Source organism: Labrus mixtus, chromosome 20 (genome assembly GCF_963584025.1).
Source record: "Labrus mixtus chromosome 20, fLabMix1.1, whole genome shotgun sequence".
NCBI lineage: Eukaryota > Metazoa > Chordata > Actinopteri > Labriformes > Labridae > Labrus > Labrus mixtus.
In genome coordinates, this window is record NC_083631.1 from 18,325,292 (window position 1) to 18,348,204 (window position 22,913).

Genomic DNA, 22,913 nt, shown 5'->3' on the forward strand with positions numbered 1-22,913 from the left:
GTGTAAATAAAATGCAATTCCTCTAGCGTCCCTTTGAGATTGGCTCCAAATGCCAAGGAATCCTAATTTGGACCCAGGCTAAAATGCCTATTTCTACAGCAGAATTAAATCATGTTTATTCCTTGTAGTAAAAACAGTTTTGGTCTCGAAAGCTAATTTCTTTTAAAAAATGTTCTGTAAAGCAGTTCAGGCATAATTAGGTATAAGCAGGGGTGTGTCTAAAAGGTGGGCATGTTGTAGCTGTTTGCCCGCAGGCTAAAGGCCAAGACATACAAAGGACGCTGTCACATGAGCCACGTGATGTTTACAGTGTATCCAAGATGCGTCAGAGTCGGACACTTAACATACTACGACCCTCCAAAATGCTACATCCTGACGCTAACAAGACGTTGTGGATCTCTGTTGACGAAGCATCACAGTGTCCACCATGAAACAGGAAGTTGTTTTTTTTAGAGGCTTAGCATACTCAAACATAAATGAAACTTGGTACGCCCATCCCAAGCAGGGGATAACAGATGTTTGATTTGGGGATTTGATGCAGGCACGGCTCAGTTTATATGAAATTTGGTAGGAATATGTAGCCTATCATCTGTCCGGAAGACCTTAAAAGAAATCCCTCAGAGCCTTTTTCCAAACCTTATAGCCCACCATTTTGAATTGATGTTGAAATTTGAGTCGATTTTTCATTAAGGATTTTCTGTTGACTCTTGCTAGGACGTTCTGCATCCAATTTGAACATCAGACAGAGCTTGAATAATTCTTTAGGTTTTTGTTACCCCCCTCAAACATCTCAAACTCTTTGATGTTATCATTCCTATAAAGTGAACCCCTAATAGAGAACGGACTTTGTTTTACTGTAGAGGGTGTATAGAAATATTCAGCGGGGCTCAATCATTGGATGTTGGAGCTCTGTTTAAGCCCCGCGGATACTAGACAAGCTGACTGTGATTTTATTTAAAATGACAGTCCAAAAGCCTGCTTGGATCAGGCTAAATTTAGAGTGTCGAATGTGTTTGGGGCAGGATGTAGTTTTATTATCTGCTCTCTTTGTACTCTTTGTTGAGCTGCCTGGTTAATTATGAAGACGAACACTGTTGAAACATGCAGGAGAAATTAAAGGCCTCAGTTTTTTTCATTGGATGAATTATTTCAGATCTGTCTTTTGATATAAACCTTCACATCGTGGGAACAAGGACAGTTTAGGTAATTGATACCAATTGAAATAGTTTTAGTTAGTTACACGAGCTGTGGCACAATGGAATAGATTCAGAACATCCTGACAAATGAAGAGCAGGTTTTTCATTTTTGGCAGGCGTTGTGTTTGCTAAATATTTGAGTGATTGCGTGTTGCTAAGTCCTTGTCTAGTTGTAATGTTTAAAATAGTCATTTGTATTTGTACAATTTACCCACTTGAGAAAATAATTAAACCGTTGCAGAGTAAACAAGGCCACAGAGATTAAAGTATGAGTAAGCTTCAATGACCTGATTTGTAGTGACAGATGTTGTTTTAAAAAGGCTGGAGAGTCATGTAGGTAAACACAGCACCTTCAGCATGCATGACTCCCTCAGCTACCGGGCATGTTGTGGTGCAGATATATACGCTGTATCTGAAGGCCATCACAGAGCAATATCTTCACCTACAATACAGGGAAGTGTCTATGTAACAAGAAAGACACGGCCAATTTAAATGAGAAATTGTTGGTAATACCTTGACATGGCAACTTTTCCTGCTTCTTTGTTTCATGATAGTTAAACTGAAATTTTACACGTTTTCACATGTGAACACTGATTTTCTGTTTTTTTTTTTGGTGGTTTTGTAAAACCTTTACGAAAAGTCTTTTACGTTTCTAGCATACCCATGCACCGTTTAAAAAATATATATATCTACCTTTTATATATTTTATGTGCTCTGTATTTTTGTGTGGAACAAAAACCAGTCAACTTAACTAAACCACCGCCTGTTGGAATGAAACGAAAAAACTTGAAATGACGCAAAAAAAAAAAACTTGCATCAGTTTATTTTGAAATCCAAAGATAAATCCCCAGCTTCCACAATTTCTATAGAAACTATCTATTTTTATATTCAACATTTCCCTGGTGTTATTGATTGTCTAATTCCAATTCCAGTTAAGTTCAAGCACACACCTTGGAGTGCGGTATGAGACTCCAAGGAGTGTGAGCAAACGTCTGTATTTGAGAACATTACTGTTGCTATGACTACCTACCTATATATATATTTGTTAGTATAGTGTTGTAAAACTGTATGATGTTCTCTGTCTTCATTCTCTGTCTCTATCACTCTTAATTACATTAAGTATTATTCTCTCCCTCTCTGTCCTTCCCTTTGTTTGTAAGCTCAGCCGTTTTCTGGCAGGTGGCCGCCCACCCTGATCCTGTTAGAGAAATGTTATTCTTGCTGCTGTCACCAAGTGCCTGCCAAAAGCAGATTTACTGGATATCTTTAAATATTATTACAAACGCCTGCTTTACAGTGCACTGAGATAACTTCTGTTGTGATCTTGGCACTATATTAATGCACTTGACTTGAATCACTCTCATTTCAGATGCGAGCTTTTGAATAACAGTTAGTGTAGCTAAGTGAGAAATATTCTTGTTTAATAAAAAATAAAAAAAACTACAGCCATTACAAATATTAAATAAAAACACGAGAAGCACGAAATGCTTTCTATTTCCTGTACAGTCATTGAAAAAAATTGGTTACATCTTCACATCAAAAATTGAAATAGGGAGAATAATGGAGTATTAAAGAGCAATGAAATGAACTAGCCTGTAAATTATTTAACAATCCTTCATCTATTTTTGAAAGCACTTGCCTTTGTTGACTTTCACATTTGTCATACATGTTTCTTTGATCCAGCTTTCAGAACTCAAAGTGGACGTATGAATCTCAGACGGACGTAGAAAACATAATTTGACAGAATGACAGTTATGAATTGGTAGTTTAGAAAGGAAGTGATTCCATAATTATTGTAATTATGCTTCTATAAAGCCAAGTTCATGCCAGCTGCGTCGCTGTGGAGAACAGAATATGAGCTAATGTATGATTTCTATCACGTAAAAAGCTCAGAGAGTCCTGCTGTTGTTTTCAAATGTTAGCTGAGGTTCAGATTGTGGCAGTATTTAGGCCATACAGTTTTGTTTTTTTTAAATCTCCCACGGGACGACTGTTGTTATCTCCAGTTTAACTACCATCAGAACACCCTGAAGCTACATTCCTAACATACACCTGCTCCTGCTGCATTTTTCTCAGATGTTGAATATACACTGCAACATCCCCAGTGAATTACAACACGCACAAAAAGTGAATTAGTTAGAAGCTGCTTTGTGGAACAAAAAAGAAACCTATATTTAGGACCAGAATCTGTCATCCTCATCTGGAAAGTAATCTGCTTCAGCCGGCAAAACACTGCAGCAGTCAAACGGCCTCTGAAGAAGTGAAGATGGTGAGAGGAATCAGCTCTTTGTTTTATAGAAATAAACGAGTTATAAAATGAAGTTTGAGAGAGGAAAGTTGGCGAACAGCTACATTTTTCTGACTGTAACGGCCACTTGAATCCATTATAAAAAGGCAGGCGTATAAAGAGAGGAGTAATGTGAAGGTCTAGTTTCATGGAGGTTAAGCTCGCACATCATAAAGATCAATACATGTGGATCATCTTCAAAGAAGAAAAGATTCAGATAGGCTTTTGTACTCCGCACATTTTCAACCAGTTCTTTTTATAACAACTTCTGTTTGAGCCCATGCTGTGATACGATGTATTGATATTTGATCTATATATTTCTTCTTAAAACGTCTTCACCTATCTGTGCATTCTATCTGTTTCTTCTTCTTCTTCTTTTCATACAGACATTGTTAATGACTGCAATCATGTCTAAAGACTTGAAACAAACAAAGATAAAGGCTGTCAGAATAAAAACAACCTTCTTTAAAATAACAAAAGAAAAACTATTCCTGATCGACAAACACAGGAAGATGTACGTGCATGTATGGGTGTGTAATGTGTGTGATATTTCCTGCCTTATTGCAGTTATACTCACTGGCCAGTACACTTCCCATAAAGTGCTTGAATGTTATCTTGTTTGTCATCCTGTTTTTGGTTTTTGTTCTTGTGAAGCCAAAGACTATTTTCCACATTGTGGTAAAATCAAGTTCTATTCTGTTCTAATGGCATTGTGTTTATTAGTACTGTGGCATTAGTACTATATGTACTGTAGTACTATCTAGACAAAGACCTCTCTGCTATGGTTTCTTCTCAACATCATTCATTTGCATGGAGTGCAATGAGCTGATACTGAAGTTCAGGGATGTATGTCCAAAACAAACCCATTGGGCTTAAAAATCTAGTTGAATAATTGAACCAATCAGCCGAATCTAAGACGGGTTTTTGTAGCTGCTTTGGGTTGATTCTTTATGAATTAGGATGTTTAAATGTTTATCTACCCGGTGGACAACTGTAGGGACTTTTTGTTGTTGTTGATTTTGGATGACCTTGGCAGACAAACCAATATGTTGTACCTCCTTGCTGATCTTGGCCTGTTCATGCCTCATTAGTAATTTCTGATACATTTCATTCAGATTTAGTTTAAGTGTAAAATGTTCCACTCACTGTGAAAGAAAATAAATGTTTTGGCAGAGGGCTGTAAATCGCCTCGTCTGACAACTGACATCTATTGAAAATCACCATAAAGAATGAATCACTCTTATTCCTGAGGGGTTTTATCTGCTTTTGCTGGTCATGAAGATCCATTAGGAGTAATTTCAGATGGAAAAAGATGAACTTTTAGTCTGGTTTATATCAATAGTGTACATTCTTGACATTATCCAAATGAAATTGAAACAGAATCAGAGGAGAGCTGAAGTTTGAAGGACAAGAACTGGTCACAGCATACACCAAGATGTGTCATTAATGAGTAATGTGACCTTAATGTGACATGTCACATCCTGTTAATTGTGGCTTGAGTACGCTGGGGAGCAGAAACTAAGCTAAGTGCAATAAACTCATGGCAATAACTTTAGAGCAAATATAGACTGTGACTCAATCATTACTGGGGAGGGGACATTTTAAAAATTCATTGGTCAAGAGAGTCAGAGTAAGTTCATTAAACTCTGATGTTGTTACCGATCAATCGTTGGAATGTATAAGAAATGGATGACACTGTAAAATAATGTAGGCCCGCCAAACGCTACAAGACTTTGAAATGACTCAAGTTTGACAACCAACTCTAAAGATACCAGTTTACAAGTGCAAAGACTGGGAACTGTGCAGGGTCAATGTCTGCTGCGTTCTGTCTGGTGCATGTTCAGACTGCTCACATCATGCACTTCACTATTTGCAATCGCCAAGTCTAAAATGAATTGTCAGTTAATTGAAACATAATCTGGAAATTCCTGATTTTATGAACAGAATCTCAACTACAACTTTATCCTGGAGTAAAGGGTAAAGAGTCTGACTGTATGTATGAAAAGAAAAAGGGAAAAGGACGGCTTTGGCACTGGAGCTGGCTAAAACAGGAGCTTCTTATTGGGCAATGCTCCAAGTGGCTTTATTGAGTTCTGGGGATACAGCCCACAGACACTGAGACATAATAAGGATATGCTACAAAAGTTTTTAAATATTGGAACTCATATTCTCACGATCCCAATGTTGGATTTCTGATCTGACACATGGCACGTTTTTTTCTCATCCATACGATCACTTCTAATGCTCTCAATGATTAGACTGGTGCCACGCTGTAAATGTGCATATGATGTGTTGGGTGTAAGCACTCTGCTGGTGTTACAGAAGTGATATGAACATGTCATGTCAGAATGGTTGTAGATCAAATCGCTCTGTGGGCGACCGGCTTCGCCTGCGGGCTTAGCTTGCCTGCCACTCCCAGGAATGGTTAACATGCTATGTGATCCTGCCGGCATAATGGCTTCACAATTTCAAGAACAACAACGGCTTCTCCCCTGGTGACACCATCATGGGAACTACCTTTCATTTCTCTCACCAAACTTGACTGGAAGTTCTGAGAAGACGCTGAGAAACGCCTTTGGGTAACTGACAAAAAAGCCTGTCCTTCCACAGATTTATCAATCAACCAACAGGGTTTATTTTTTAAAGGGATAATCTGTATTTTCTTAACTTGAAGTAGCATGTGCTGCCAATTTTTGTATCAACAAAAAAAGACCCTAAAAGAAGGATTAGCTGGAAGATTAGAGTGAAAATCCTAAACAAGGCTCATCACCGTCTGAGCAATTAAGAAAAAATGATGCATTTAGAAATGCTCTGTTCAAACTTGATATATAACAACCTAATCATGACTAATGTAAATAATTGGGTGTTTACTCCCTCTGGCTCGGTGCCTGGGATGACTGATTTAGTTCAGCTCCGAACCAGCAGCGGTCCTCTGATCTTTCGTTACAAGACGCACCTTGACGTCAAACCCTGCCGCTACAGTCACAGGGCTCGACATTTCATAAACATATGGAGTGTTTCCATGACTGTCAGCGCAAGTAAAGAACACTGGCCTTGCCTAAAAGTCACAGACGAATGATTTATGAACGCCTGAAGGGCTGGTTGTTTGAAAAAAAATATAGGTTTGCCAAAGATTATAAAAATGTTTTTTTTTTTTACATAATGTCTGTTTTTGTGACGCCTCATCTGATACAGAAGTAAATCTATGATGGTAAACACCCTTACCTACAGATGACAACAATTACAGATGTGCCACATACAACATCTGCCTTGGGTTTCGGTCATTTCTTTGAAAGACAGTAAGACACAGAAACTGAGAATTAATTTATGATCCTCTGTTGAAGGTAGAGCCGCAACCCTTACGCTAAAATCAAACTTTTTTTTTTTTAATTCTCAAATTAAAAACTACAGAACATTTCCAGACTTATTTTGAGCTCGTTCCAAACTTCGAGGACTCTGGTGCTATGTTTGTGATAGTATATATTTTCTCTCACTGTCTATATAAATACTATTTGTGTGTTATGATTTTGCTGCCTCAGATAAAAAGGCCTGTAGGCATACAGTCGAAATTAAAGAAAGAAAGAGAAGGATACAAACGGACATAAAAAACAAACCATGGGTCACGTGCTCACCCTGGCGAAGTGCTCGGGGTCTCTCAGGAAGACGGTCCTCTCCTTAGCAATGCTGTTGCTATGGTAGAACTCCACGAGCTCGTTCAGAGAGGAGAAGAGCTCGTCCCACACGTAGTACTGACCGCAGCGATCCTGCAGCACCTTAAAATGCTGAACGTGGTCCCCATAACTGCAAAATGAACAGAGGCAGAAAAACATTTTCTTTATTCATCTCATTTCATGAGGTTTTTAGGCTGCCAACAGATGAAGAAACACTTTCACATCATAGGATACGAACAGATAGAAGGACATAATAACGTCCTTCATGAGTGCTGTCATACAGAGTTTGTGTCTTCACATCACAATTTGCCTTTTTGTGAAGTAGCTTTGGGTTGAGACCAACAGTCTTGGCCTTTAGTCCTCTGAGACGGCCTTTTAACTCAACAGCTGTCAGCTGTTGGGGCTGGCATGCATTCAGTGCCGCCCGCTTCATTTGTCTCTTTAAAGAGTTTCCACTTGTTTCATTTGATTTTTACATGTTAATAAAATGATTTCTCAAACATAGAAACAGTGAATATTTTTTTTAAAAAGGTTAAAGAAAATAAAGCAGACAAAGGAATACAAGAGCAGGCAAAAGAGTTGTGAAGAGAGAATCACGTTTGTGCAAAAAGTAAGACATTTTAAGATGATATTGGAGGGGGCGCAGATGGCTTAGCGGTTAGGTCGCGCCTCCATTTACGGAAGGCAAAAGCCTCTTCTATACTCTGTCCTGTCAAGTATAGGCAAAAAGCCCCCCCCCCACCCCCAACAAAAAAAAAAGATTTTGGAGGGAAAAACAAGTGGATTCTTTTCCAGTCGTGTATTGTACTTAAAATAGCTTTAAATGACATTTGTATGGGCTGCTTTATGGGTTGGGGGGATTGTATGCAAGGTCAAATAATGTAGTCTCACTTAAAAAACATATTTTTTTGATTTTGTCTTGTAATTCATAAAAATAAGTACACGTGTTTGTGCTTTATCTGTGACAGTACTAGATCTCACATTTTGATGAAAACACTGTCAGAACACTGAAGCACTCAAATAATCGAGTGTAGCTGAGAAATCACAAGATCCAGCCGATGGCACGAACAATAATAGCCACAGTGTTGGAGTGCCTGCCATGTTATGACGATTCAACGAGTTCGGGGCCTGTATTTGTTGGCGACCGTACCTGCTCCTCTTGTCCAGCTCTGTGCTTGTTGCTAAGAGACTTGCCAGCTTTATCTTTAGAAACCTGGACATCTCACCGTGATCGTACGGTTATATAACTGCGTGTAATATGCAGCGGGAATCAATACGACGCCCCCACGTTTCTTAACACAGAGAAGTAGTATTAGGCATATTTTGATAACTGGTAGAATTGTGACACTACTATAACGTCCTTTCTGGAGCGTAAAATCAATTTATACAAAATAGAATTTGTGCTATAGACTAACAAAACTCCTTTGTACTCAGACTGGCACTGCTCCAACCTCAGAAGGTAAATGAGCATCAGCTTGTTCCAGCCAGAGGTTTTTTTCTTTCTTCTTTTTTTTTTTTTCAGACGCAGAGCTCTCTGAACAAGCCGGACTGACTCCCTGATGACAGGATGGCATTCAGCTACACCTCCACTGCTCCACCCTGCCCTTGTTACTCTGCAGTCTCTGTTTCACCCTGCGTGTCCTCATTTCTCCCTCCTCACTCTTCAGTGAAACTCCCAAATGTGTATTTTTTTTTTTATATATGATGAAAGTGTATCCAACAGCAGAGGATACTTTAAGATGAAAAGGGGATGATAATGTTACCTTTTTGACTTCATTTGAAAGATTGGCACTGTGCCGGCCTTTGAAGGTTTTGAGCATTTAATGATTTCTTACTATCGTTTTTTTTTTTTGTCTTTTTTTTTTTTTGTTTGTTTATCATCTGACTTCCAGCTTTTCTTTGCCAACCACAACCTCTGCTTGCCCTTTACCTTAGCGCTTGATTAAAGCCTCTCCCTCTTTGGACTCACTCACCCAAATAAAAAAATAAAAAAATAAAAAAATGTCATGAATGTTCCCTATCAGCCCCGAAGCACGTCCCTAGTGGTCTGATGCCATTTGCTGCGCCCTACTGGTGGGGTGAATATACTGCGACCTACTGTGCAGCTGTTTGAGTTAGAAAGAGCCTATAATCAGAATGACTGAAGTCCTCATTAAGAAGTGACGCTGATGCAAAAAAAGGGGAAAAGTTTGATCCTGTGAATTCAGAGGTGGAGGGTTAAAGCGGGGGAAGGTCTACAAGCAAGTACTAGAATGAAACACATCATGTAGAGGAACTTTTTTAGTTCCAATTTGGGTTGATTATTTGTATTTTAATTAATAATCCCCACCCTTAGCCCGTTTATTTACATTTTTATTTTACTTATATTATCGATATTAAATTGCTTTTAATTCTTGGTTTATTTTGGGGTATATTTTGAAATACAAATCCATGCCAAGTAAAGCTTTAAATGACCCATTATCATAAATCTAACATCTTTATCAAGAGTAAAGTTTGGTCTTTTTCCATATCCATTTCATCCAGTGGTATACAAACAGCATGCAGCCACACACAAAACCTCTGATGTTAATATTTGGTGTTTTTCCCAACACATCTCTTTAACATGATTTGAGACGTCAGAGAAACGTTGATGTGAAATATAACATCTTGAATTTTTTCCAAATCATTTCCATGCGTCATGTCAGCAGAGGCGCCTCCAGCTGTGACAGTCAGAACAATTCAAAACCCCAAAAATATCTCGGCCTCATCTTTATACAGTTTACCAGAATCTCTTTAAATATTTATGGAGCAACACTTAAACCGTAACGTCACTTCTTCACTCTCAATTTGTCCTCCGGTGCAAAACTCCGCTCCCTCGTCTGAAACAGCAGGACAGTCACACACAGACAAAACAAACTTTGAAACCAAGTGTGTTTGCGCAATCCATTTTTCTTTTGTTTTTAAACGGCAAGAAAAGTACCAAAAAAAGGTTATAATGAAACACCCAGAACTGATGCTGCCACCTCTTCTGCATCACACTGAACACTGTGACATGACTTCCTTTATGAACAGCGGGCGACTCAATTAATTACGTACTAAAAGGTGCACAAAACAACTATTAAAACAACGTAAGCAATGGCTGGAGTTTAATAGTTTATGGTCAAGCAGATTCATCAAACTTTTTTTGAAAAGAGCAATACCAAACGCCAGCTAGCTAGCAGCTGACTGCAAGCTATAAGCACACTGTAGCCCGAGGCAAACGACACAGCACATTAGAGAAAGAGCTTATTTTCAGCCAGAGACTGACCATATTACCGCAGCCTGTTCAGACGCTTCTCTTCCTCCCTGTCCGCCTTATAATCTTCAATATGTGGCAACACAATGTGTCTCAATCCCAGCATTAGCAATTAGCATCCTCAATGCTGGAATTAGCAGCCTTCAATTGTCCCGAAGGCTTATACAGACTCCTAGATTAAAAAATGTATGTTAATGCCGTCGCACACATTTAATAACTCTATAACATCCTAATCTAATCGCATAGTAAGCGTTTGTTTTTCCTTTTTTATACACTAGCAGCAAAGGTTAAAGGCCCTTGTCAGAGGTATGCGAGAGCAAAAACAGAGATTGAAAGACGAGGGAAAAAGAGAAGACGAAAGAGCAGATGTAAAGTTGCAGCTCGAACACTACTGACGTCTTGTCAACATTTCTTTTTAAACTGTTTCCCAGAGACATAAGTGTGCATAATACAGACAGCATCTGCACACACACACACGCACACACACGCACACAATCAAACAAACAAACAAAGCATGCTCTCCAAGTGCCCTCTCATCTCCTTGATCCGGTGTAATTAAGGCCCAAAGCAAAAGAGAGAGATTATTTTCTTTTTCAAGGTAAAAGGAAACCAGAGAGGGAGAGGGAGAGTGAGATTACGAGAGACTGAGTGAGAAAGATTGAAATAGCAAATAAATAAAGAGAATGCAGAGAGAGCGAGAGAGAGAGAGAGAGATACTGTAGATGAGGAGGGGAGTTATTTTTAGAACTTTTACACCGCGCTAGCACAATTCAAGCAGCGTGAAGGTCATCCGTCCATCTTTCTCTCGACTTTCTCCGTCAATCTATTCTCACTTTCTTTTCCTATCCTTCTCTCATCCTGCCAACTCCAACCCCCCCCCTCCCCCCCCCCTTTTCTCTAATCTGCTGCTCAGTCTACAAACCGCTGCAGATGTCTGGATCACTTCACGCAGCCACACGACACCTCGAGCTGTCAATTGAACTCAGTAGCTGTGTGCGTGTCACAGAGTTATCAGAATGTGTGTCAGCCCATGTGCACGCTGCAAATAACCAGAATGCATCAGACGTAACACACATGCCGACTGCTGTGTGTGTCGGTGTGTCGGTGTGTTCGAATGCTCTTGTGGGTTGTCTCACATGAGTCACAGGCTGCAGCGTAGTGGCCATGAGAGAGTGGATGAGTGTGATTTTGCCTCAACCAAGCATGACAGCGAGTGGGTAAGTGAGGGAGAGGTGCAGCTCCTCCTGCAGCATCAATCCAGCAGCTCCATCACCTGCTTCCATAGATGGATGAGGAAGCAGAGCTTAAGAAAGTTAAAGTGTTTAAGTGTGTGTGTTGAGAGTGATAGAAGATGTTTGGAGGCAATTTGTTCAAAGTTTTGAAAGTGTCTTTCAGACAGAAAAAAATATGGGTGTGAGAGACGGTCTAATCGAGTTTCTTTGCAAGGCTGTTGTCATAAAGAAAACAACTATTTAGGCTTTAACAAATACAATCGGACAAAAGCATGAATTCGACTTTTGCTTCACCTTCCTCAGTACTTGCCATCTTCAACTCTAATACTTCAACTTTTTTCACACGTTTAATCCACAAGATGAATAGAGTGGTTATGATTTCATGAGTCGAAGCATATATCCGCATATTTTAACTGCAATCAAAGAAATCCTGTAATGAATATAGATTCGAGTGGTTATATAAGAGTTTCTATGAGCTCGAGATGCCTAGAGGGATGAAAAAGTCTAATCCATTTATTAAAATCTCAACAGGCAGCGCTAACGCAATCTAGCTTTGTGTCAGAATAAGAAACCCTTAAACTAGTCTAAAGCTACAGCGCTAATTTACTGAGAAGCAAAGAGTAGCTCCCACTAATGTGTTTGAAGCACTTTTACAGCTTTCCTCTACCTTGTACCTTACTTAGCTTACCATACATGACTTTTGTATCCAGAGATTAGCTAAACCTAGCTAAACCTGCTAATGCAGTAAGCTAGGTGGCTGCTTAGAGAATTCTTCATTTGATATTACAGTATTTTGTAATGTAGCTTGCCACACAAGACTTTTGTATTCAGACTAGCTAAACCAGCTAATTCAGTAAGCTAGTTGGCTATTTAAGCATTTGTAGACATTTGACAATATTTTGTTATGTCAAAACAACATTTGAGCATTTGATAAATTCTTGAGGGAATTTTTGCTTTTTGCATTCTTGCGAGATGAAAAGCTGTGCGAATAGAAAATGACCCCCCCTCTTCAGTGTGTGCGCCAATAAAGACATTAAAAGATTCAGAGTAAAATCTTCATTTGAACCAGCTTACAAGCAGCCAGCCTGTGAGTGTCCAAGCGTAGCAGAATTTATCTCCGCAGCTCCAAAGCCCAAATATTTATTTCACCATCAGTGTATTTTTTTGGTGGTTTGATATTGTAACACATTAAATAAAATCACATGCTGAACTTCAAGGAGGCACAACTTTTATACCTTTGTAAGCACAAGACCGGCTGTTCCAACGTTTCCATTCTTTGTCCTAAGCTAAGCTAAGCTAACCTACTGCTGGATGTAGCCTTAATTAATCAAGTGTGATATTCTTATCCAATTCATGCCAAGAAAGTAAATGAGTACATTCCCCAAATGACTCAGAATTTATTTTGTCTTAGTGTATGTTACATAGACTCAAACTAAAGTTACAGACCCTCGGGCTGCACAACAAAATGCATTCATTTACTGAGGCTTTTTTTTTTTTTTTTCACAAAACCACAGAGATAGGGCAAGTGGTGGAGTGAGCATAGAATAAAGTAAGAAAAAAATAACTAAAACAAAAACACTGGGAAGAAAAAGGAGGAGACTCTCTTGAGGGTTTAATCCCCACAGGACTACTGTTCTTATTTCAGCTCCACTGTCAATATGAAAAAAACAAGTAAAGATAAAAAATAAGGTTAGAACATCAGCTTTTGTTCTTCAGTCGGTTTAATCCGCTTGCTTCTAGTCTCTATCTTTCTTTCTTTGTATCTTCAACCTCTCTCTTGTTCTCTGTATTTATATCTCTGTCTCTTTCAAGTCAGTCTTTCTTGACTCTCGGTCGCTGTTTCATATAATTGATGTATTTATATAATACTTAATGGTACATTGGACTGTGGTGTAAGCAATGATGACCAACTGCAAAATAGAACAAATATGATCAATGCACTTTCCTTTTGCTTCAAAATGAAGTAAGGCTATGTAGTCACTATGTAAAAAGTGAGCACTTCCCTTGATGTGTCCTCTTTGGCGTAATGACACATTAGAGACTAATGATAACAGATGACAAAGAAGCCACATTAAAACTCTGATTCAGCAATTGCTGCGTGAGCTTTTTGCCACTAGAAGATTGAGTCAGTACAGAAAACATTAAATTCCTTTTTCAAGTTCTTCTTGTTATTCATACTGCAAGCAGCTGAGCTCTGTTTCCCCTTAGTATAGGAAACATGGCATATTGAGTCTTTCCACATAGTCAAGAGGGCTTTTTGGTTTTTGGCTGAAAATGTTGACTTACAGTAGACACAAGCATGGTGCCTGGACTAAACGGCAAACATGCCGCAACGACCCAATAGATTTTCATCATGTGAAACACTCTGCAAACACATGAACACTGCAATGGTTTACATAGTGTCACTTTGTGTAAATGACATGTATTTGCACACGCAAGTCAAAGACACATTTCTGCCATTTGCATGCAAAAAGTAATCAAAATATTTTCTTTTCCATTCCATTCTAAACAGCTCACAAGCTAAGGAAACAAATGCAACACAACAACACCGCATATCAAGACCTGTAGGGGGCGATTGTGGAGCATTTCTATTGTGTTTTGGGGGGATTTTTGTACCAGTTGTAGAATTTGCATTGTTTCTTATTTTGCAGCCTTTGCAGCATTTCTAAGGCATGTATGATGTGTTTGAGAGTTTCTGTGGACGGGGTCTTGGAGGAAGTGATTTAATTCATTTCTGCTCGTCCTTACCCATTGACTGGTGTTAGGAAATGGCAAGACTCTCTTAATTTTTTTCACATTAATCATCTTTGATGAAGCAACAACCACTCTCCGATTGATCAAACCCATAATACTTCAGTGTTTACAGGATAACAGGGAAATGTAGCATGCTCTGGAATGCGGTATATTTTACCAGTATATGAACAAGTGTGAAAGCACAGGCCTTTTTTAGACTACCCACAGGCCCACAAAGTTGTGTTTGAGCGTGCCTGCAATTGTCTGTGTGACTAAGCTGACCACCATATTGTTAAAAAATTGTTTCCAAGCACGAAGTGGATACAGCTGTGGTGAAACAACTTCAGTCTGACATCCAGCAGTCAAACAGAAAGTAGTACAAATAGGGCATGCTACAGACAGTATATGTCGTCGGTAGTGGTTCAGGATGAAAGGTAACTCATTAAAGGTGCGAAACACCTTCAGATAGTACAACAGAAATATTGTAGTTCTCTGTTGTATCCAGTTGCCCCTGATTTACATGCTGGGCTTTTGCTTCAGAGACTGATTTCCAATCTATCATTTGATGACTCACAATAAGAGGCGATGCATGGCTGTTACACTCGGCCGTCATTCTTATGTGTAGGTGGACGACGTCCTGATAATACAAGAGATTGTGGGAGCCTACAGTATGTACCAGGAAGTGAGGTTTTCTATTTAAGAAACAGCGAGAGTGACGTTCCTTCTCAGCCACAGACTGAACAATAGCCCAATGAGAAAATAAAATCAGACCAGGAAAACAACACGCTGCCTGATTTTTTTTTTCTAACTGGATCAACATGCAGCAGACTGAGAAACCCTCTTCTCCTGTGGGTGAATCCGCTGCTGAGTCAAAGAGGATTGTGAAAGCCTAGCAAAGCAAAATGGATTCCTCATCTCCCTCTATAAAAAAAAGTCCTTGTTGGCATCACTTTGCTCCACTTTCCAAAAATAAGCTACTAAATAACCCATCGGGACGGTTTCTCTGGCACAGACTGAAAGCTAGTCCCGGGCCACGTATTCTTTCATAACTACCTTTCTTAAGTATTCTGAACATGAACTGTACTTCAAAAAAAAAAAAAAGAAAAGTCCTCCGTTATGGCCGAGGCAAAGAAATCTCTTACTCTGCCAAAGAAATGCTTGACTGATTTTCAAATGAAGATTGATCGCGTTAAAAGGCCCAAGTAAGAACCCAGAATTGAGGGCACTGAGGTCACGTCCTTGTTATTTTTTTCTGGAGGTTTAGGAAGCTTTGGGACGTTTGTATTCTTCACTTCTGTATATTTTACATGGAATTACCAGTGAATGCATTCAATGCTGCTAACTACCTAATCCTCTAAAGAAAAAGAAAGCCAACTTTCTTGTGAATTAAACCTTCTTTTCATATTTTATTTCCTGGTGGTAATACATTCTGAGAGATGCGACAAGCAAACAATGTTGAAGAGTATCATTTTGACTGTTAATGACACAAATGTGTTATCATGACTCTCGCTGCATACTGATAGTTTCAGAACAGAATGAAATCATCATCTTAAATTTCCTTTCAGTTGCTGGTAGCTAAACTAAAAAACAAAAGTTTCCTTTTTGGCTCCATTCATGAAGGAAAAGTGGATCAGAATTTCACAGGGCTGATGTCAAAGCTGGGCCAAGCTGAGCAAGGGTTGAAGTTTTCACAGTCACTGCTGTCAGGACGTCTCCTCTGACAGGAGAGCTGTTGCCACACTCGCCCACACAGACACACACACACACACACACACACACAAACACCTGACCCAATTTTCAAGCTGCTACAAACCGTCCAGCAACAGCAACAGCTAGAGAAGCGTCGTCAGTCAGCCAAACCCCCCCCCCCCCAAAAAAAACCCAGGTAGAATCAAAATACACCCTGTCCGCAAACCTGTTTTATGCATAGAACCTCCTTTTTCCTTTTTGCATCTTCATTCTGAATTCTCACCGAGCCCATTTTCCTCTGACCTGCTAAAATGCTGTCATAATGACGTACTTCTGTGTTTCACGTTCTATCGAGCAGAATCACACTGGAAGGAGTGATCTTGTAACATATGAGCACGACTGTGACGTAATAGGCATGAAGCAGCAGGCCAAAAAGATAATCAGTGTGGTGATAGAACAGCACAACTTTGAGTGCTATTCATTTTTTCGGACACTATTTTAATGCTTTTTGATTTGATTTATCAGTTAAAGAGATTAAAAAAACGTTTTATAACTTAAAAAGCTACAACAGCCATGTTACTACCCCTATAGCTAACTGCTATGTCACAAAAGCTATAGCCTAACCTTAGCGCTCAACCAGCTCCTAGCTAACTTCTATTTCACACAAGCTAACCTTAGCTCTCAACCAGCTCCTAGCTAACTTCTATTTCACACAAGCTAACCTTAGCTCTCAACCAGCTCCTAGCTAACTTCTATTTCATACAAGCTAACCTTAGTGCTCAACCAGCTCCTAGCTAACTTCTATTTCATACAAGCTAACCTTAGCGCTCAACCAGCTCCTAGCTAACTTCTATTTCACACAAGCTAACCTTAGCTCTCAACCAGCTCCTAGCTAACTTCTATTTCATACAAGCTAACCTTAGCGCTCAACCAGCTCCTAGCTAACTTCTATTTCATACAAGCTAACCTTAGCAGTCAACCAGCTACAAACTAAAAGATATGGTTAGCTTACACAGTAGGCTACTGATAGCTAGCCACCTTGAAAAGCTTGTAATTTATGCCTTCCCTATCGTATTGTAACGCTGTCAAACAGAATTGTTAGACAAGAGGAAGTTGAATGCTAACATTAGCTGTTGTGTAGAGGTAGCTGGATGTATCACATATGTGGCTTTAACTTAAAATTTGGCCATATCCCTCTATAGATTTCAACATCCACTGTATTTTCAGTGGCGGAACAATCAAGAAGCTTTAAAATTATAGTGTTTTTAAAAAAAAATTCCCTTTGTGAGGCTCGCAAACAAGAACACAACAGTCCAACATTATAACCGCATTTGAGTTTATAACCCTGAGCATGATGTAAAAGGAAAATGTCCGCCCTGTGATCATTGTCTGAGCAGACACCATATATTTCCTTTCCTGTTTCCAAAGGCTTCTTAGCCACCTTGAGAGAGATATCATGCTCAGACATTGTCTCATCCAACCACAATATCAACTTAACCCTTAAGCCAACCCCTAGTTCCAGGTCTGACTCCGTTCCTCCCCCTCATACCCCAACCCTCCACCTCCAAGATCCTCACATCCCCCGTGGGAGCTCAACACCAAGCCTCAGCTGCATCCCCGACCGGCTCTCCAACCGTTCTGGCCCCTTCAGCAGCTCCAGATGCTGTGGTGTGCCAGACAGGATTAGCTCACATCCGGGCCAAAGGGGTTGCAGATCTTTCCTCCACCCCACACCTTATCCTCTAACCCTCCTCCTCTTCCTGCTCCTCTGATCGCCTGCCACCCACATAAACACAAAATTATATAAAGAATCAAACTGGGGACAAAACTGCTCCATGTGCAGGGATGTGTGCCTTATGGGATTGTGCATATGTTTACATAAGTCTGCTAATTTAATTAGATTGCGTTAGATGAGATGAAATGAAACTTTAATGATCCCTATGTAGAAAGAGGCTCGTAATTAGAGGGTACTCGGTGAACTGGAATGGAATTTAAAAAACAGAATACGTAGGTCAAAGTGATATATAGTTAATATATTAAAATAAAAAATGTCCAAAAATGGATCAAATGTGCAATTTGACTTTGGGCTTGAATGACTCATCTCCTACCTGACAGACATTGAGAACTCTCCGGGGGCACTCTCGCTCTCTCGGACCAGAAAAGCCCCGCACTCCCGGTGTCTGAGTCGACTTTCTGCCACGCCGCGCGATATACGCCCTGCAAACCAGCTGGAAGAAGACAAGAAAAGGGAAGAAAAGAAGTGTGATCACTGGTGTTACTATTTTATGGAGCTGTGTTCCTCTGGGGTCTGTGAACTTGTGGAAATAATCTGTTTGGATATATCTGACAACTTTTGATGTTTTATTATTAGTGTAAAGGATCTGAATATAAAAGCACGGATCAATGCTGACAAAAAGATAAAGGGAGGTGGAGGGGGAGAGGACAAACAGAGTAAAATTAGCACATTGGTGGTGTTATTTTTATAAACGCTGCTAAATATAAGAACCCAAAAGAGTCCCAAAGTGTTAGATTGCAGTTGTCAGCTGTCAAGTGGAGGCAATAGTGACATTTTTCACACCTTTTGTCTTTTCGTTACTATTATTAGTTGGGAAGTTTGTAACATACAAAGGTAGCATAAAACAGATTCTACTGTAATGAATGTGTGCTCTGTATTTAATGACTCAGATAAAAAAAACCTCAGCGTGGTTTTATATCCCACTTCATAAGAGTCATAGGGTTCTGGTTTAGGGGTTTTTTATTTCATTGTTGGCAAGGTCGCTGACAATGGTAAATACGTATGCTGTCAAAATGGTTTTCATAAGGGATACATGCTGCAAGGTCAGACTTAATGCAAAAATTTAAAACACAGAAATACTCCAAAACTAATATAAAAAGTTAATACTCTGAAACTGGCAAAACAGTGATCTGCAGAAAGCCTAACTTTTACGTTTCCCCCAGCAAACAAAATCTGAATGACAGAGGTCGCAAGTTTGGGAACTAACAAAACGCTCCACTTTTTACAAAAAAGGTACCACATAAGTGGGCCTTCGGTTTCCTTAGGGGGAAGAAGAACATAGCCCTTTAAAACCACCCACTACTAAATCAAAATGATAGACAAACATCAAGTTTGAGTCCAAAACAAAAGATAAGTGGGAGTTAAAAAAAACACGGGGGTAATAGAAGGATTCACAAAATGGCCAAAAGAAAAATATATTCAAAAACAAAAGCACAGAAAGCCAACTGATGGCGTTGACTCTCTGGATACACACGACCAACTAAGCAAAGCAACTTCTACCTCCCTGTATAGCCTCCCAGCCCAGCTGATTGTCATCATCCATAAGGTGAGGGAGAACATCACAGGTGCAGTCCATACCTCCTGACGAGCAAGGAAACCTGTGACCTAGGCCTAGTCCACTCAAAGGCGGGTATTTAAAAAAAAAAAAAGCTTTTACTCCTCGCAAAAATGCATCGTTATGTCTGCCATTAGCATGCCAGTAAAAAAAAAACGTATGCAATGACAATTTAATTTTACAAAGTTGTGTACCATTCAGGCCCCTCTGCTCGTCAGCATAGTGGGAGAGTAACTGTGTATGTATGTGTACGCATGTAAAAAGTCAAGTTAGCAACGTTAACTCCAGCACTACTTTGGTTACGTCTTCTATCGCACTGATACAAACAAAAGTGACAGTGACGCCAAATGGAGGAGAAGCCGTCGCCCACTGTGACATTAGAAGCCCAGAACTCAGTTTTGCACATGAACAAAAACACTCACACGCACATGTTCCACTAGAGAACAAGGTAGCTCCAACAACAAGGTTCAAGGTGTGTTCATTAACGATGCCTGGGCTGCTGTAATAGCCGCGTTGTTATTTTAGTGTTTGTCTCAAGAAAAATAAATAAAAACCCTGCCGGTGTATGACCATCTGACGGAGATACAGGATGTACCAGCAGCTTCACGATAAACAATACACGCAGACAAACACACATGGCTGTATCATGGGCGATTACATAAGGCAGCGAGTGTGTGTGTGTGTGTGTGTGTGTCTGTGTGTGTCCCTTTGGGTAAGGCAGCCTTATGCCGGAGTGCAGATGTCCAAAGCGGAGCAGAAAACGCCCCCGAGCTGCACGCGCTCACTGATGAGCTGTTTAGATAGACCAGTGATGGATGTGTGAAATTTATGCATCTGCTCTTACAGATGAGCTGAAGATGCACTGTACACGTGTCTGACTTTGTGGGTCTAAATGTTGCCGTGTGTGTACTCACGCGTGGGGCCTCAGGTTGATGTAGTTTTTGGGCACAAAGCCCTTCCTGTTGTGGAGCTCAGCTGTGTACCAGTTAGGATCATCCTCCATGTTGGTGATCTAGGAGTGAACAGACACACACACACACACAAACAAACACACAGGAATGAAATATTGCCCATAATGATGTTTACGCAGGCTATTACTATCGGGTGAAAGGCCACTATCATTTCTCTCTCGCTCCCCATATATCAATCTTCTCGCCTGGACTCTCTTCTTCTTCTATTATCCGCTACACTGGCTCTCATTCATCTTTGTGTGAACCCGGCCCTCGACTCGCACAAACCTCCATGGGCAAGTTCAAAATGCCACACAAAGCCCCTCATGATTAAACACACACGCGCACACACACGCACACACACACGCACACACACCAAGGGCCAGAAAAGTGCTCATGTAATATTCTTCAGTCTTTCCCGCTCATCCTCTCATTTCTCTATTGGCATGTCAATGTGATATTTTCAGCTGCTACGTTTGATCATTTAACAAACTCTAAATCGTGTCCATCTGAAACATATTCCGTCAGTGTAAGGACTGATGTAAGAAGATCCTGCGGCGATGTTGTTCATCTGCCAAAAAAAAAAAAAAAAAAAGTTGTCCTGCACCCTCTTCGCCTTTGGGGAACTTCATTTCATGCACCATCTATTTTAATGGTTACACTGTGCACATTTGTACAAGTATATTGCAAAATGTGTCGCAGGCTACGCAAAGATTTACTGTTCAGAGTATCAATCACTGCTCAGGAACAGAGTTAAAAACTAACCTTCAAATACGCTGGTGGTTTCAGAGTCGGACAGAACTTTTGTCTGGGTGAGAAGAAAATAGTCTTAAACCAAAACCGGCTTATGGTGTGTGTGTGTGTGTGTGTGTGTGTGTGTGTGTGTGTGTACCTCTTTCATTTAAAGAGACACACACACCATAACGGAGCGTTCTAAGAGAGCTGGTTTATACAGGGTCACAAACCTCCTCTGGAGCTTGATTCATGTTACATTTTGACCAAAGCACAGCACAGATGTTTCATTTAGACCACAGGGGGACTGTTTGAAAAGGTGGGGGGAAAAGGGTATAATATGTCCTCTTTAAATAAAATTAAGACAAATTAGTTCTTAATCTTTTGGTTAGTTCCTTAATCACGGAAAAAAAGAACATCCTTGTTTTGTTGACATCGCTCCTTTGGAAATAAAACAGCCTATAATGTCAGTTGAATGATGAATAACGTCTTTCTTTTCTCATTTGGTGAACTGACGATGTGTATATTTAGCTTGTTTATCCACAGGCATCCCCACTGATTCAGCTGTGACTGACTCAGCTTCTTAACAATTACATAATGACTCTTAAATTAATAATCAGGCTGTAAGCATGAATCCCAAAGTTGGAAAATCAAGGAAAAAAACAACACTTCTGACTTCTGCACTATTCTGTTGTACGCTGCACCTTGACGCACCTGATAAAAAGAAAGTGACAATAACACCGAGAAGACACAAAGAAAAAGAAGCTCTTTTCAGGAGGGAAGTTTTTCCCCTAACTACTCCAGAAATATTTCATTCATCGTATTATTTCCCAACAACAAAAGACTGGAATGAATTAAACAGCTCAAGCGATTGCAGATTGTGAGATCGTGCCCCAAAAAATACACTACAAAAATATTTGCCTTCTCATTTCAGCTGCCACCGGGGACGGAGGAGTCTGTCACACAACCCAAATCCAAGATGAATCCAAAACCGTCACATTAGTGTTTGTTTGGGGAACAAAAGACGTGTGTGTTTCCCCCACTCCCGTTTCAGAGTCCCTTGTGGCAGAATTGGCCGTGTTGTCTAACAGCTTTACACAGAATGTCAGAAGCTTTTTTTTTTTTTAACTATGAAGCTATGTTTATCGCTTCACTATGAGTCTACTACTACCTAGCCTTATTGATGCTTTTCCAAATGGCTACAGCACAACAGGAACAAAGAAATAAACCAAATATCCCAAAATAAAACTCCATCTACTTCGATGCACAACAGCATCAAGGAGTAAAAAGAAGAAAATAGAAGCATCTGAGCTAGAAAAAAAAACTGACACTAAGTTAGCAGCAGCATCGTAGCAAAAGGAAAATATCTGACAGAAAATGTAGACTCTTAAAATGATGGACATTTTGCATGATGCCGTATGAGTTGTGATGACTATGTAAGGCGCAGGCCATCTGGTGCTGCAAGCAGAAGTGAACACATTTCAAGAATTACTTAAAGTACTGTTTGACCAAAGTCTGGACAAGAGCTGTTTAGCTGAGACAACACAGCAGTTGATCCCAGTGGGAGGGGAAGACAAAGCGTTGCATAAGCTGAACAGTATTCGCAAATGTGGCCATAAAGCATGAGATTACTTAGATACTCGATCTAGTCATCAGCATACAGTAAGTCCATTACTTTGTGGTAACTTAGCCATAGGAGGTGTGTTTTTTTGTTTCATTAACAGGTGAGTTAAAAGGACCAAAAATCTCTCAAATCCCATTTCCAAAAGTGATACTCACACTATAAAATATTGCAGAGG

General features: G+C 39.9%; 2 protein-coding genes across 2 annotated transcripts in view; both read right to left on the bottom strand.

Annotated features, from left to right (window-relative positions):
* The window catches only part of b9d1 (B9 protein domain 1), a 310,365-nt gene that overhangs the window by 245,530 nt on the left and 41,922 nt on the right, over positions 1–22,913 (bottom strand). The gene's annotated exons all lie outside the window — the stretch shown is intronic.
* The window catches only part of grapa (GRB2 related adaptor protein a), a 30,719-nt gene that overhangs the window by 5,539 nt on the left and 2,267 nt on the right, over positions 1–22,913 (bottom strand). The window contains exons 2-4 of the mRNA XM_061026389.1: positions 20,347–20,444; positions 18,191–18,310; positions 7,116–7,284 (exon numbers count right to left, since the gene is read on the bottom strand). Of these exons, the coding sequence (XP_060882372.1) occupies positions 7,116–7,284; positions 18,191–18,310; positions 20,347–20,444 (387 nt within the window). The remainder of the gene's footprint in view (positions 1–7,115; positions 7,285–18,190; positions 18,311–20,346; positions 20,445–22,913) is intronic.